The 12,983-nt window shown below is 40.9% G+C and overlaps 2 protein-coding genes across 2 annotated transcripts; one reads left to right on the top strand and one right to left on the bottom strand.

Annotated features, from left to right (window-relative positions):
* The first annotated feature begins 2,457 nt into the window (after nucleotides 1-2,457).
* Nucleotides 2,458-6,477, top strand: LOC132968855 (GDP-L-fucose synthase-like). The gene is made up of 10 exons (XM_061034284.1): nucleotides 2,458-2,803; nucleotides 3,145-3,302; nucleotides 3,470-3,584; nucleotides 3,717-3,845; nucleotides 3,936-4,009; nucleotides 4,103-4,236; nucleotides 4,983-5,114; nucleotides 5,211-5,290; nucleotides 5,645-5,744; nucleotides 5,841-6,477. Exons 2-10 carry the CDS (start codon nucleotides 3,145-3,147, stop codon nucleotides 5,894-5,896), a joined length of 978 nt encoding a protein of 325 aa, XP_060890267.1. The 5' UTR covers nucleotides 2,458-2,803; the 3' UTR covers nucleotides 5,897-6,477.
* A 1,240-nt stretch (nucleotides 6,478-7,717) lies between these two features.
* Nucleotides 7,718-12,780, bottom strand: bmb (brambleberry). Its single transcript, XM_061034285.1, has 12 exons — nucleotides 12,494-12,780; nucleotides 11,910-12,038; nucleotides 11,633-11,818; nucleotides 11,325-11,547; nucleotides 11,051-11,167; nucleotides 10,771-10,950; nucleotides 9,781-9,987; nucleotides 9,546-9,696; nucleotides 8,597-8,658; nucleotides 8,355-8,482; nucleotides 8,150-8,268; nucleotides 7,718-8,048 (listed from the first exon to the last, which is right to left on the bottom strand). Exons 1-12 carry the CDS (start codon nucleotides 12,755-12,757, stop codon nucleotides 7,919-7,921), a joined length of 1,896 nt encoding a protein of 631 aa, XP_060890268.1. The 5' UTR covers nucleotides 12,758-12,780; the 3' UTR covers nucleotides 7,718-7,918.
* Between the last annotated feature and the right edge of the window lie 203 nt (nucleotides 12,781-12,983).

A 12,983-nucleotide genomic window follows, 5' to 3' on the forward strand; every position in this document is an offset into this window, starting at 1 on the left:
GTGAAGGCTTTCTTTTTTCTTTTCTTTTTTTTGCTGACGTTTTCTAAGTAAAGAAAACCCAAAAACTGTGTCGGGTTTGAAATCATATGTCAAAGTTGTGATTACAAAAAATGAAGAAAAACACAAGTACCGGTAAACAACAAGTCAAGTAGGTTTTACTGTTTTGATGATAAATCTTCCAAGACCCACAAGTGTGTTAGGCTACTCCTGTTATCATTATGGTCTTGAGTAAATGGACTTGAGCTTGTATATTTCTTTTCTAGTTTTCTGACTACTCAAGTTCTATTCTCCCATCAAGAAACATCCCTGTATTTGATGGAGACCCTCTTTAATACAGGTCTTTCATAAGAGCTTTTGAGAATGGAGTGGAGGAGCACACAGGTTATTGGAGCGACTGCTTGCACTTTCTTAAACAGTACACTAAGGGGGCAACCAAGAGCCTTGGTGCACAGCTGTCAACATCTGCCTTCAGAGCTGTCAACATCTGCCTTCAGAGCTGGGATACCATAGAGCCAAAATTCTTTTAGCAGAGCATTTTGGAAATTAATACAAAATTGCAGCTGCCTATACAACCAGCCACCTGGTAAAAGTGAGCATACTGAAGCACTACAATCATTCTCACTGCTTCTTCAAGGATGCTGAAATCTTACAGAGCAAATGATGCAAATGAATGAATTGGACTTACCTTCTAACATGAGGAGTATCATCTTAAAACAGCCTTACAAATTAAGGGATAGATGGAGAAATGTTGCATGTGATCTACAAGACTGTAGTGGTCGCAGAGCGATCTAGTCGGCTTCATTGAAAAGCAAGTTAGAGTTGCCTCAGACCCACTTTTTGGAAAAGGGAGTTTGTTTTGGTTGTCTGAAAGTAGGCCACACAAGCAAAGACTGCAGGAGTCGTTTGGATTGCGACGTGTGTCACCAAAAGCATCCAGGAGTCCTTCATATGGAGCGGCAGGTATAAAGGCACATCCTCCGAACAATCACAACAGAGGGTGAGCCCTCCAAGTGTTTCTATTGTCATGTCTCAGACCTGTGGCCCTACTGGGGCTGGTGCTGAAGATGACTCAATCTTCTCTATTGTTGCTGTGAAAGTTAAGAGCCAGAGGAGTAATAAAACTGTGCAGACTTACGCCTTTTGGATAAAGCAGTTCAGATGAATCCTTGTAGTCCCGGGAACAGGATGTGATGGTCGATCGTTTCAAAGGCTTCACTATTATCTGACAGATAGAAGTTCTCTGTCCAAAGCATGAGGACATCGCTGGTGTTTCCCCCAGTACTATCTCAGTGCTGTAGTGAACCCTAAATGACTGAAGCATTTCCTCTTCACACTTCCAACTTTTAAAAATGTTCATTTTTTTTTATCCTGAGAAGCTTTGGATTAGATAGTAATATTTATGATCTACTTTCATTGGATGTATTGAACGCATGAAAAGCAGAATTGTAAAGTAATAATAGAGAGCAAGTTCCAAACAATGTCTTTATTGTTGTTTTTTATTTTCTGGTATTGTTTATTACTGTTGTCAATCAATGTTTTTGATTTGGATCATTTTTATAGTTTATTATGATATTATATCAATTTGAATCAATCATTTTAGTTTTTGGTGTATAAATTTAAATTAAAACTTTAGTGACTACAAATTATTAAGCGGCCAAATTAACTTAATTCTGGGGGTTTTGAGATTGATTTACCTTCACAGATTAGGACCCACATTTATTAAACCATAAATATGACTTGATGAATATGGGCCCTGATACTACTCACTTACTTTGCTCCTCCGGTATTCCCCTAGTCGGACTTCTCCCGGCTTGGCATCTGTCCAGTTTTGGAATTAGTTCAGTTGGTGGTGTGAAAAATACTGTATACAGTATATTACATTCATGCCAATAAATAAAGCTTGTTAAATTGAAAAGATGAACGGAATTATAACGAATAAACAGCTATTTGCTTGTGTAATTTGTATAGCCTGTTGTTCAAAAGCGAAATCGCAGAGGGAGGAGGAGAGGAAGTGATGTCATACTTATGAGCACTACTGTGGCAGAATCAGAGCAGTAAACTGTGTTTTAAATGTAAAACAAAGTTAAGACAAAGTTGTTTTTCTACATTTCTGTCATTTACACATTTAAGCCTATAAATATTACATGACTTGAAATAAAGTCTGATGATATAAACAGTGTTTTTTTGTTAAGTCAAAGAGATGAATTGAGATTTTCTTCACAGCCAAACCGCAAACTAACTGTCATGTGCAAAAATAAAAGCACGACATCGAATCTAAATATTTCGTTCAGAACCGTTATTCTGTGAAACTTTACATTTAAATACACAGTCGTGTTTTTTGCATTTTTATTAGGAATTGTTCAACTTTATTGCGTGTCTTTTGAGCAATGAACGACCAAGCTATTTGTTCAGAAACATTTATTTTGAAGTATATGACCGGAAGAAGAATGTTACGTTCTATCTTGACCCCGGCTTAACTGCAGACGAACGGTCGACAAAAACCTACTTTACATATCGGTGTAGCACAAAGTTACTGTTGAATTACGGCACTAGCGTGTCATAGCAATAGAAAATACTTTGATATTCCACATTTTCGACATTAGTTACACAGTTATGTTTTAGTTTATTAGGCTGCATAAATTAGGAATGTTGCAGCTTGTGCAGGCCAGCTAGCATCAACTTTGGCTAATAAAGATAGCTGGCGTGACTGTATTTTATGGTTACAAGAACTTTCTTAACACCTCTGATGACAGAAAGGAGGTAACAACGAAAAGGTTTGCATCGGGATACTGCTATTATAAAGGTAAGCTTGCAAAATAAGATACTTTTATTTATATAGAATAGTTATGAGACTGTGGCTCTATATAGTTGCTCTATTTGTTTCCCTTGGTATTTAAATGTCAGGAGCTTCAACACCTTATAGTAATACTGATCTGTTGTATGACGTGGCATTTACCTGAGCCTTTAGCACTGCAAACACCTAAGTTCGTCTGCATACACCCCACCTGTAGACACACTTAGGTAACCAGTTCCATAATAACTACACCTTCATGTGCTAAAGTCTTATATGTTAACATTAACATCATGTTTTGATCGTTTTAATGCCTATGCATCACCGGATATTTTGTGTTTTGCTTCTTCCAGATGAACGGTCAGGGTGAACACACTGCTCCACTGAGGGTGCTGGTTACAGGAGGGTCCGGCTTGGTGGGCAGAGCCATACAGCATGTGGTTAGAGAGGAGGGGGGAGCCAAGGAGGGCGAAGAATGGATCTTCCTCTCATCAAAAGATGCCAACCTCATGTGAGAACATACTCCCATGCATGCATCTTTTCCCCTTATATCTGTCCACATTAAGTACAAAATGTCTAAAGTTTAGTTTTGTTATCGATGATTAATTTGTTCTGTCAAGATTGTTTTCCTGCAAAAGCCCTCCAGCCTTCATTTTTGTTACTGTGACCTCTCTGCAGGAACATGGATGAAACACGAGCTGTGTTTGAAAAACATCGGCCGACCCACGTCATTCACCTGGCTGCTATGGTTGGGGGGCTTTTCAAGAACATGAAATACAACCTTGACTTTTGGGTAGGAGGACATTACTCCTTTGTTATCACGGCTGATATGTTTGAAAAGATTAATCTGAGTATGTTATTATAATTCTATCTTCACTTTTTACGCTTGTGTTTTTGTTGCTTTGGATGTGTCTGTCCCCTGCAGAGAAACAATATCTACATGAATGATAACGTGCTGCAGGCGGCACACGAAGTTGGAGCTGTCAAGGTTGTTTCTTGTCTCTCCACCTGCATCTTTCCTGATAAGACCACCTACCCTATAGATGAGACTATGGTAAAAAAAAAAAGAGAGACCCTCATTTATTTTCTGTTGGTTTGGAAGTAGCAGTTTGTAAACAGTGGCTAACTTAACTTCTTTTTCAAGATTCACGATGGTCCACCTCATGATTCGAACTTTGGATATGCCTATGCAAAGAGAATGATTGATGTGGCTAACAGGTGAGAAGTCTACCCGTTATAACATGTTAGTTGAATCGACACGATACCATGAATAATGATTGTGTGTGTTAAACTTTATATGTTGTTTTGCAGGGGTTATTTCCAGCAGCACGGACGCTGCTATACAGCTGTGATTCCTACAAATGTGTTTGGTCCTCATGACAACTTCAGCATTGAGGACGGTCATGTGCTGCCAGGCCTCATACACAAAGCTTACATCGCCCAGAGTAAGTCACATGGTCTTACAAATGTAATTTTTCCCGCTGGATAGCCAAAGCAAGTATATATAACTGGAGATATTTAAACTTTCTTTTATCGGTTTATTTACTGTATGTTTTTTTTTTAAATGATTGTGTTGTGTTGTTACCATTTAAGGACATCAAAGGGGAAACAGTATTTTATATGGATATGCAGGGGTGGAATGTAACATTTGCTCCTCTGTTCTTTAAGTCATGCTCAGTCTGGTGTGTTTTGTACCTTTTCATAATTGTAACAGTCCAGATAAAGGTGGGGAAAAAAACAGCTGCAGGCCTTTAAAAACGGTGGGTTATCTAAAGCTCTGCTGTGCCTGACCAATCAGAGACGTTCAGCACTGCAGGCGGTGCAGGCCTGGAAAGCACTACCCCACTAGCAGGGTCTGTTTTTTAGGGGTGAATCTTTTATCCCAGAACATAGTTTAGAGCCTGGTTCCTGCGGTCGAAATGCACATAGTTCCTCAAAAAAGGGGCATTTGTACATTAACGTAAGAATATATGTAGGGCACTTTTACTTTCCTCATATTCTTCTTCTTTAGTCTTCTCCTTCAATAGTTCACAGAGGGAAAAATTGTATTTTTCTCCCACATTTATTCAGCTTTAACAGCCGATGTTTCTACCTTAGGTTCAATTTTAAAAATCGCACGTTATAATGTGCTTTACGATGCTAAAGATTATAGCAATGGTTTGTGTTTGTGTGTATTTTTGTTCACTGTTAGAGGAGGGGAAGCCCCTGGTGGTCTGGGGATCCGGCACTCCCAGAAGACAGTTCATTTACTCTTTGGACCTGGCTCGTCTCTTCCTGTGGGTCCTGAGAGATTATCCAGAAGTGGACCCAGTCATTCTCTCAGGTGAGTCCTCATACACAGCTTAATTTACAAAACAAAAAAATGAAGCTGAATCAAATAAAAAAAAATGATGCCACTGTCACGTCTGCTGGTTTGCAGTTGGCGAGGAAGATGAAGTCTCCATCAAAGAAGCGGCAGAAGCGGTTGTTGAAGCTCTGGACTTCAGAGGAGAAGTGGTTGTATCCTTTTAAATGAAGTGCTTTTTTTTTTTATTTGACATATTCAGAGGGGTTTTAACTTCAATCAGAACTTTCACAAAAGTCCAGGGACAGAACACTGACAGAATCCTACATACTGGTCCTTTAAATTTATGACTACAGTTGCAGTCAGTAACACGTTCTCTCTGCAAGTGTATTTCCATAAAATGGAGCGACGCCTGTTAGTTAGTCCAGGCAGAGAATTCGAGCTGCACTGATTTCACCCGTTTTGCATGCTATCACTTTACAATGTTTATGAAAGGGGGAGTTAGGGTATTCAAATATTTCTCATCATCTTGAGAGTGCCATGTAGTTTCCTTGACCGTCAGCATCTAGTTTGATACGAGTAAAGCAGACGGTCAGTTCAAGAAGACGGCGAGCAATGCAAAGCTGTGCCGCTACCGGCCAGACTTCACCTTCACACCCTTCAAGCAAGGTGGGACAGACTCACTGGTCGTTATTTTGACGTCAGCAGTGCATGTATTAAAAACACCTGATGATAATTGAGTGTTTTGATCACATCTCATTGCAGCTTTAAAGGAGACCTGTGATTGGTTTGTCACAAACTATGGCTCAGCACGGAAGTGAAACCGCTGACGGTTGAAAGTCTGTCGATCCGGGAGCAGTTCTGTTGGTGGAGGAAAGAAGAAGAGAAGGTGATGGTGCTGCTGAGTGGGACATGGTTAGAAGAAAAACATGGAGGTTCATCTGCACAGGCGCGATGACTGTTACTGAATGGAGTCATGTCTGAACGTCTCAATCTGAAGTCAGATCTGCAACACTCACTATGATGTTTTAGAAGACTTGTTTCTTTTTAAGGATTTTGAAGAATTATGTAATTCTAGGCTTTGTATTTTTCTACCTGTGTGTAGAACTTTCCACTTTCAGTAGTGAGACACATTTGAAGTTTGAATGGAATGCTCTAACCTATAAATCAAGTGCTGGCACTATCTGCTCATTCAGAACTGTATCTGTGTAGTGTACGGTTCAATATTTCATTTCTGAAGAACCTTTCATTTTGGAAAAGTTTGGGACGTTTTGAATGACCTTGATTGACTTTATTTAAAGAAGAGAAAGATTTATGGTATATTTTGTTAAACTGGTGGATGTTGTTTTTTAACTCAGTATATTGCCACAGCACCAACTTAATAAATATTTTATACATGTGATGTGTGATGAATTAACTCCACCATGACGTGTCCACCATGTTAAGAGGTGAATTCTATATGTTTTTGGGGGATTTTGTAGGTTTCCACATTACTTTTTTTTATTTTTTTTTTTTTACAAGATTTATTTTTGGGCTTTTTATGCCTTTATTGTAGAGATAGGACAGTGGATAGAATCAGAGAGAGAAAGTGGGGTAAAGGAGCCAGAGGGCAGATTCTAGCCGCCTGCATGGAGGACTACAGCCTCCGTACATACATAGGGTGTGTGTCCTAACCATTCGGCCACCGGCACCTCTGGGTTTCAGTATTTCAATGGAAGATCAAATATAACCCTTACAAACTGGTCGCAGAATCATATTCTTCCTTGCCCTCCCATTAGCCCCCATCTTTTGAAAACATAAAAAAGTGGACCGATCCTCAATAACTCCACCGAAAAATCTGTGAAGACATGCCGCTTTCTTCTAGGTACCAACATGTTTCCAGAGAACAGATTTCCCTCCACACATCAAATTAAAGCCGTGTCACCACACAGCGACCTATGCACTTAAAAAAAGCATAGAGTAGTTTTTCATATAGCATCATAGAATCCAGATATTTCAGGGATCCTGTAAAGGATACTCCAAACAGTTTGGTCTTCTTCTCTTGTTACCATCATGAAACAATGATTGTCCATGCTTTTGTTTCATCAAGGCTCGATTATTGTGATTCCCTGTTCACATGTCTGAGCATCACATCCTTGAACCAGCTACACACAGTCCACTATGCTCCTCACTGCACTGGCTTTCAATCTATTTCAGAATCCAATTTAAAATGATTGTTATTTTGGGTAGACCCTTGCATGGTCATTACTCTAACCCTCCTGCTTACAAATTTGAGCTGCTAAAGCCATATAACACCAGCATGACCCTGAGGTCCTTTAATCAGGGTCTGCTGGTTGTTCCTCGCAGCAGTCTTAAAAGGACAGCGATTGTGCCTTTGAGTTTGCATCACCTGAACATTGGAACAGAGGTGTGAATGCTGTGGACACTTTTACATAACAATTAAAAGATTTCCTGTTTTTTTAATTGATGTAGAATTTTTTTTCTGTTCTGAATGAAGCATGTTTAATGCTTCATTCAGAACAGAAAAAAAATTCTCAACTCAACCCTTCTCCAATCTGATTGTTTTAATAATAATAATAATAATAATAATAATAATAAGGAGGATGGTATATGAAAAAACAACAGCTTTTTTCTTTTTTAAATCATAGGTACAGAAATAATTTATTAACTTAAAAAAAATACAGTGTTAAAAACATGACATAAAAATATATAAGTATATTCAAACATTTCAAATGTAGTGCTTACAAGCAACTTAATGTTAGAGGGGAACAGGCAGAATCACAATAACAGGTACAGGTACCGTATTTTGCAGATAAAAATAATAATAAAAATATCTGAGGATATCAGGACTGAACATATGAGGTGAGCCCCCCTTCATGGACTCTGCAGTACTCCAGTCCCGGCACGGCTCTCTTCTTACACGCTTTTCCTGTTTTGGTGATGCCATTGCACAGCTGACGGCCTGACAGAGAGCTGCTCCAGGAAAGACGGAGAGAAAAACACAACTTTAACTACAAACAACTGACTCAAATGTTTCATGTTAGAGGTGTGACCTCAGAGTGTCAAACCCTGACCTGTTGCTGACCATCGACGGTGCAGGACTCGCACTCCGGGAGTCGTTCCCAAAATCACGCGAGTCGTTCACTGCATCAAAACCGTCAAGGTTCCTCAGGGGGATACTATCAACCAGAGCCTAAAAAAATAAACCCACTAATTAAATAATTCATATGAACGATTATCTAGGTTATCCTTCGTACCCAGTTTGATTTTTCTGCTCACCCCTGAAATAAGCAGCTGTTGGACGAGCCGGGGAGTTGAGTGATTGGGTGTGCCAATAATCGGAGTGAATCTGGACCCTGGGACTGGCCTCCTGTGGGGAGGGGACACCGCTGATATGCCGAGGGCGCCTGTATGTAAAAACATGAGGGAGAGCAAGTATGAGAGACTGAGTCTAGTATGGTATCACTTTTATCTGAGGGCATTATTTGATTGTTAGAAAATTAAAAGTATGGACTTCACACCTGATATGAAGCTGTCCTGATTCAGCAAGTCGTCTTGTTCCATGAAGCCGTCTTTCTCATCTCTAGAGGAGACAGCAGGACAATTGTTAAAACTAGTTAGGCAACTGCTCAGATATTACAAGTCACTCTCTGTATTAAAGGAGCACTATGTAACCTTGACACCTAGTGTTTAAAATGGGTACTGCAGTCCAAATTCAAAACTTTAGAGAGCGCCGTCTCCCTCCGCCCCCTCCTCTCCAGAGTCGATGCTCACGCAGGTTGGCATATGGTGGACATTGTAGCTTCAGTGTTTAGCCAGCTCTGCATCAGTCTGTAAACCTTTCTGTGTTCTAACCTCTCTCCATTTTTCAAAAGCATCTCCAATATTGATCCTAGTTTGAGCACGTTTCTGCTCGTGGAGCTTATTAGAAACATGCAGAGGCTTTTTAGGTCGGGTACAATCACTTCTACCTGAACCACTTCCATCGCTGCAACACCTGTTGGTTTGCTGTTTGTCTGGTAAACCAAGGGGCGTCCAAACTTTGTCAACCACTCACTTATTTGCCAACTTTTCCATTTTAAGAAGCAGAAAAAAAAAGGGTCACAATTCTTGGAATATTTTCCCCAAATTTCAATCATTTCAGGTTCTTTATTTTGTAACGGTAAAATAAAATAAATGTGTGCTCAAACAGGCCGTTTGGAGATTTTCCCTTCATGACATCACAAAGGGCAGTAACCCCTCCCCCAGGTGGGTGACACTCCCACAGCTAGGGTAAGAAACAGCCTGTTCTGAGCAGGGCTGAAAAAGAGGGGTTTATAGAAATGATCACATACAGGATCAGAGCGGATTTAGAACAAGAAACTTCACAGACATGTTGTGAGGAGCTCTGGGACTTCTTTAAACTGGCTGAGGAGGAGAATATGTGACCTTTAAATGCCCAGGTTATAGAATAATAAAAGTAAGGCTCACTTCTCTGGTGTGGAGGACGGTGGAAATGAGTGGCAGGATGAAAAAAGCTGCTTCTCTGGTTTCACGATGTCACAGGGGGCTAGTGGAAGAGGAGCGGCCGGCTTCCCTTTGGACTGGAAACAGGCGCACAACCGATTCACGAACCAGTAACCTAAACATAAGAAAAAGGATAAAGTCTTTGTGACAAATCCAGGAAAACATTTGAGACATCGTCTTTTGCATTTTGAGTTTGTACCCAGAGAGAGCGTGAGCATCAGCAGGCTGAGGCCAGTCAGATCCAGCGCTGGTTGCTGGTTGACCTCGGCCACAGCGTTCAAAGGAACGGTGAGCAGCAGCATGGCTCGGGAGAAACCAGGACAACGCAGGAACGTAAGCAGGACCGCGCACAGTACAAAGTATCCTGTATGTGCAACACACGTCCACATGGCTGTCAGACTCAAACCTGTGAAATCAAGAAGAACAAGAGAAGCTCTAATCAGCTGTTTTCAGGACGAAGGTATTTAACGCTTAATACAATTTAAAGAGGACATATTATCCCCCTTTTCCAGCTTTTCAAACAGTCCCGTGGTCTAAATGAAACATCTGTGCTGTGCTTTAGTCAAAATATAACATGAATCAAGAACCAGAGGAAGTTTGTGACCCTGTATAAACCAGCTCTCTCAGAACGCTCCGTTTTGGTGTGTGTGTCTCTTTAAATACAATGAGCCCCCGCTGAGTTTTCCTGGAAGAGAAAGGTAGGGGAGGGTATTTTTGTTTTTACGAGAATCCCACTGTGACATCACAAAAGAGAGCAAATTTGAAACTGAGCATTTTTCTCAGTGTTGTAAGACTTATGCAGACCACAAACAAAAGACTGGATGGGTTTATTTCACATGTTGTGGGTCGGTGGACACTCAGGTTACCCAAATATATGTTCAAGTACACTGTTAAAGTGGATTTTTCATAATATGTCCCCTTTAAAACAGTAGTCCACTGACCATTAATTATAATGTTGGTGATTGCAATAAAATCAAAATTAAGATCTGCTTTGGATTACAATGATTTGCCCTGTTTTTTTTTTTTTTACCTCAAATTTAACTTTGAAGGACTGTTTTGTAGGAAAGGTTGGTTCCTACATGAACATGATAAGGGGGAAATGGAGTGATGTAACATTTGTGTAAACGATCAGTGTTTTGTGAATAACTGTACATCTCTTGGTCTGGTCACCACGGGTCTGGTGTCTCACCTGCGCAGCCCAGGTAGCCCTGGATCGTGAGAAGCCTTTCCTCGATGCGGCTCTGCATGTTATCCAGGTAGTGCAGCAGGAATCCCAGTGTGCTGTTCATGCGCTCCAGTTTGTTCATCAGGTCCGTGTAGTACTGGGAGGTCTGGTCCTGGTACTGCAGGAACTCCGACATGCTGTGATCTGATCAGACGTGGATACACAGGAATGAAGAAAAACAAACAAACAGAGCAGCACTCGTTTGTGCGGTTCATTTAGATAAAGTGATGCTCAGTTTGATTACCAATCTTCTGGTAGATGTCCTGAGCTTGGTGTCTGACGTCTGTGAGGTCTTTGACGATGGCGTTGTGGTTGTCCTGCACCTCTGAGCCCTGGATCTGCAGATGCTCGCTCACATTTTCTACAGAGGGCGACAGGTGGTGATGATCATTTCAAACGCTATGATATTATACATTGTCCCAAAATATACCAGATTGCATAGTCTCTTGGAGGGATAAAAAAAATAAACCAGAGGTGACTGAATTCTGAATCTGAATCTGACCACATGGAGCTCTTACCCATTTTCTCCGTGATGCCGTGAATGAGCTGGGCGACAAGTTCCTGTCCCGAGGCGATGAGAGCTTTCTCCTGACCCAGACGCTCCAGGTTGTTCCTCAGTGAGCTCTCCATCTGCTCCTGACCCTCGTACAGTTTCCCCTGTTGTTCCTGCAGGGCGCTGTGACCGTCCAGCAGCTTGTTCAGGGAGGCTGCGGTCAGCTCCTTCAGCTCCAACTGGCCCTCCTGTTACAACACGTCATGTCATCAAGGCATCGCAGGGACTTCATCTTAACTGTACACTTTAAAAGAGAACTCTGAACCACTTTACCTTCAGGTCCTTCATCGCGTCGAGCTGATTGGTGGCGGTGGAGATGAGAGCGTTCACCGTGTGCTCAGCTCTGCGCCTGAAGAGCTGCTGTCGAGTCGCGTAGCAAACTGAGCGCGCTCGGTTGCTCACTATGTGGTAGGCGTTCCATGTGTCTGAATCCATGTCTGCTGTGCACTCTTTTATAGTCTGGAACATCAAAATTAGATTAAAAAAAAAAAGAAAAGTAGCTCCACAATAAAAAATAAAAAAACACCTCCTTCATAAAACAAATGTTTACCATTTCCTCTGTACACACGTAGGTTAGGCGTCCCTCACTCTCTGCCTGGCAGTTGAACAGAACGACGCCGAGTTTGGCAAGCTGCTCCTCTGAGAGGCCGTCACAGCTCGCCTTCAGACGGGCAACCACCTACAAAAGGGGCAGAGCTTTATTCACATGAAGAATCCAAATCAGAGGTAGTGAACCAAAGCAGCTGTAACCCTGCTAAGAAGAGGAAGTATCAAACAAAGAGAAGGCTTTACAAGGTTTTTACTTTTCTTTTCTTGCCTTGCCTTTTATTTCACTTTTAGGCCCAAGACATCGTCTAACCAAAATGTTAAGAAAAGAAACCCGTTGTAAACCAAACTTGTGGGATTTTTGACTGTCAAAGTTAGTAGTTTAAACTCATTTTTTTCTAAATTATACGAGAAAATTAAGACATTTCTAACATGTAATCAAATTAAATGATCCAAATTGTGACTCATCAACGTCAGCCTAACATAAACCCACACAAATCCCAACATACAAGTCACGATTTGCCCATTTTTTTTTAAGTGAAAAATATAAAATAACTTTAACTTCAAGGATAAGAAGCTGAATTTTACCCTATAATGACAGCTGTCTAGCGGGCTGATCTCCATGTGCTTTGCCTCAGACAAAAACTTCTCGTCTGCGGTTGCTATCTCGAACTGAGCATCTTTTGCAAGCAGCGCCGGAGCTACTGGAGGATGTGCTGCTGCTGCTGCTGCTGCTTTTGAAGGAGCGTCTGTCTGTCTCAACCAGTCAAACAGGCCGCTGACACCCGGACTCTGACAGAACAACATGCTGATCAGCAGGAAACACAGCTGACGGATCAGGAGACCACCCATAACTGTAAAAATAACACAGAAGAAATCAATATCATTTACAGATCCGAATCTAAAATCTTCATGGATTTGAAACATTTATTTAAAAACAGCTAAATGTTTGAGAAATACATTTAAATATTTTTTTCCACCATTCAGAAGTTGTGCTGCTTGGAGACTAAAGTTACACATCAGTTTCATGATTTAAAAGATTAAGTCAATTGTTTATTTTCTTCTAGATTATTTTTGA

This window comes from Labrus mixtus, chromosome 3 (assembly GCF_963584025.1).
Source record: "Labrus mixtus chromosome 3, fLabMix1.1, whole genome shotgun sequence".
NCBI lineage: Eukaryota > Metazoa > Chordata > Actinopteri > Labriformes > Labridae > Labrus > Labrus mixtus.

Coding starts and splice junctions, on each gene's coding strand:
- LOC132968855 (XM_061034284.1), top strand. CDS start 3,145: ATGAACGGTCAGGGTGAACACACTGCTCCACTGAGGGTGCTGGTTACA. Junction 5,115..5,210: donor GGACCCAGTCATTCTCTCAG/GTGAGTCCTCAT, acceptor GCTGGTTTGCAG/TTGGCGAGGAAGATGAAGTC. Junction 5,745..5,840: donor CTTCACACCCTTCAAGCAAG/GTGGGACAGACT, acceptor ATCTCATTGCAG/CTTTAAAGGAGACCTGTGAT.
- bmb (XM_061034285.1), bottom strand. CDS start 12,757: ATGGGTGGTCTCCTGATCCGTCAGCTGTGTTTCCTGCTGATCAGCATG. Junction 12,039..12,493: donor TAGACAGCTGTCATTATAGG/GTAAAATTCAGC, acceptor CCCCTTTTGTAG/GTGGTTGCCCGTCTGAAGGC. Junction 9,988..10,770: donor GGGCTACCTGGGCTGCGCAG/GTGAGACACCAG, acceptor TTGATTTCACAG/GTTTGAGTCTGACAGCCATG.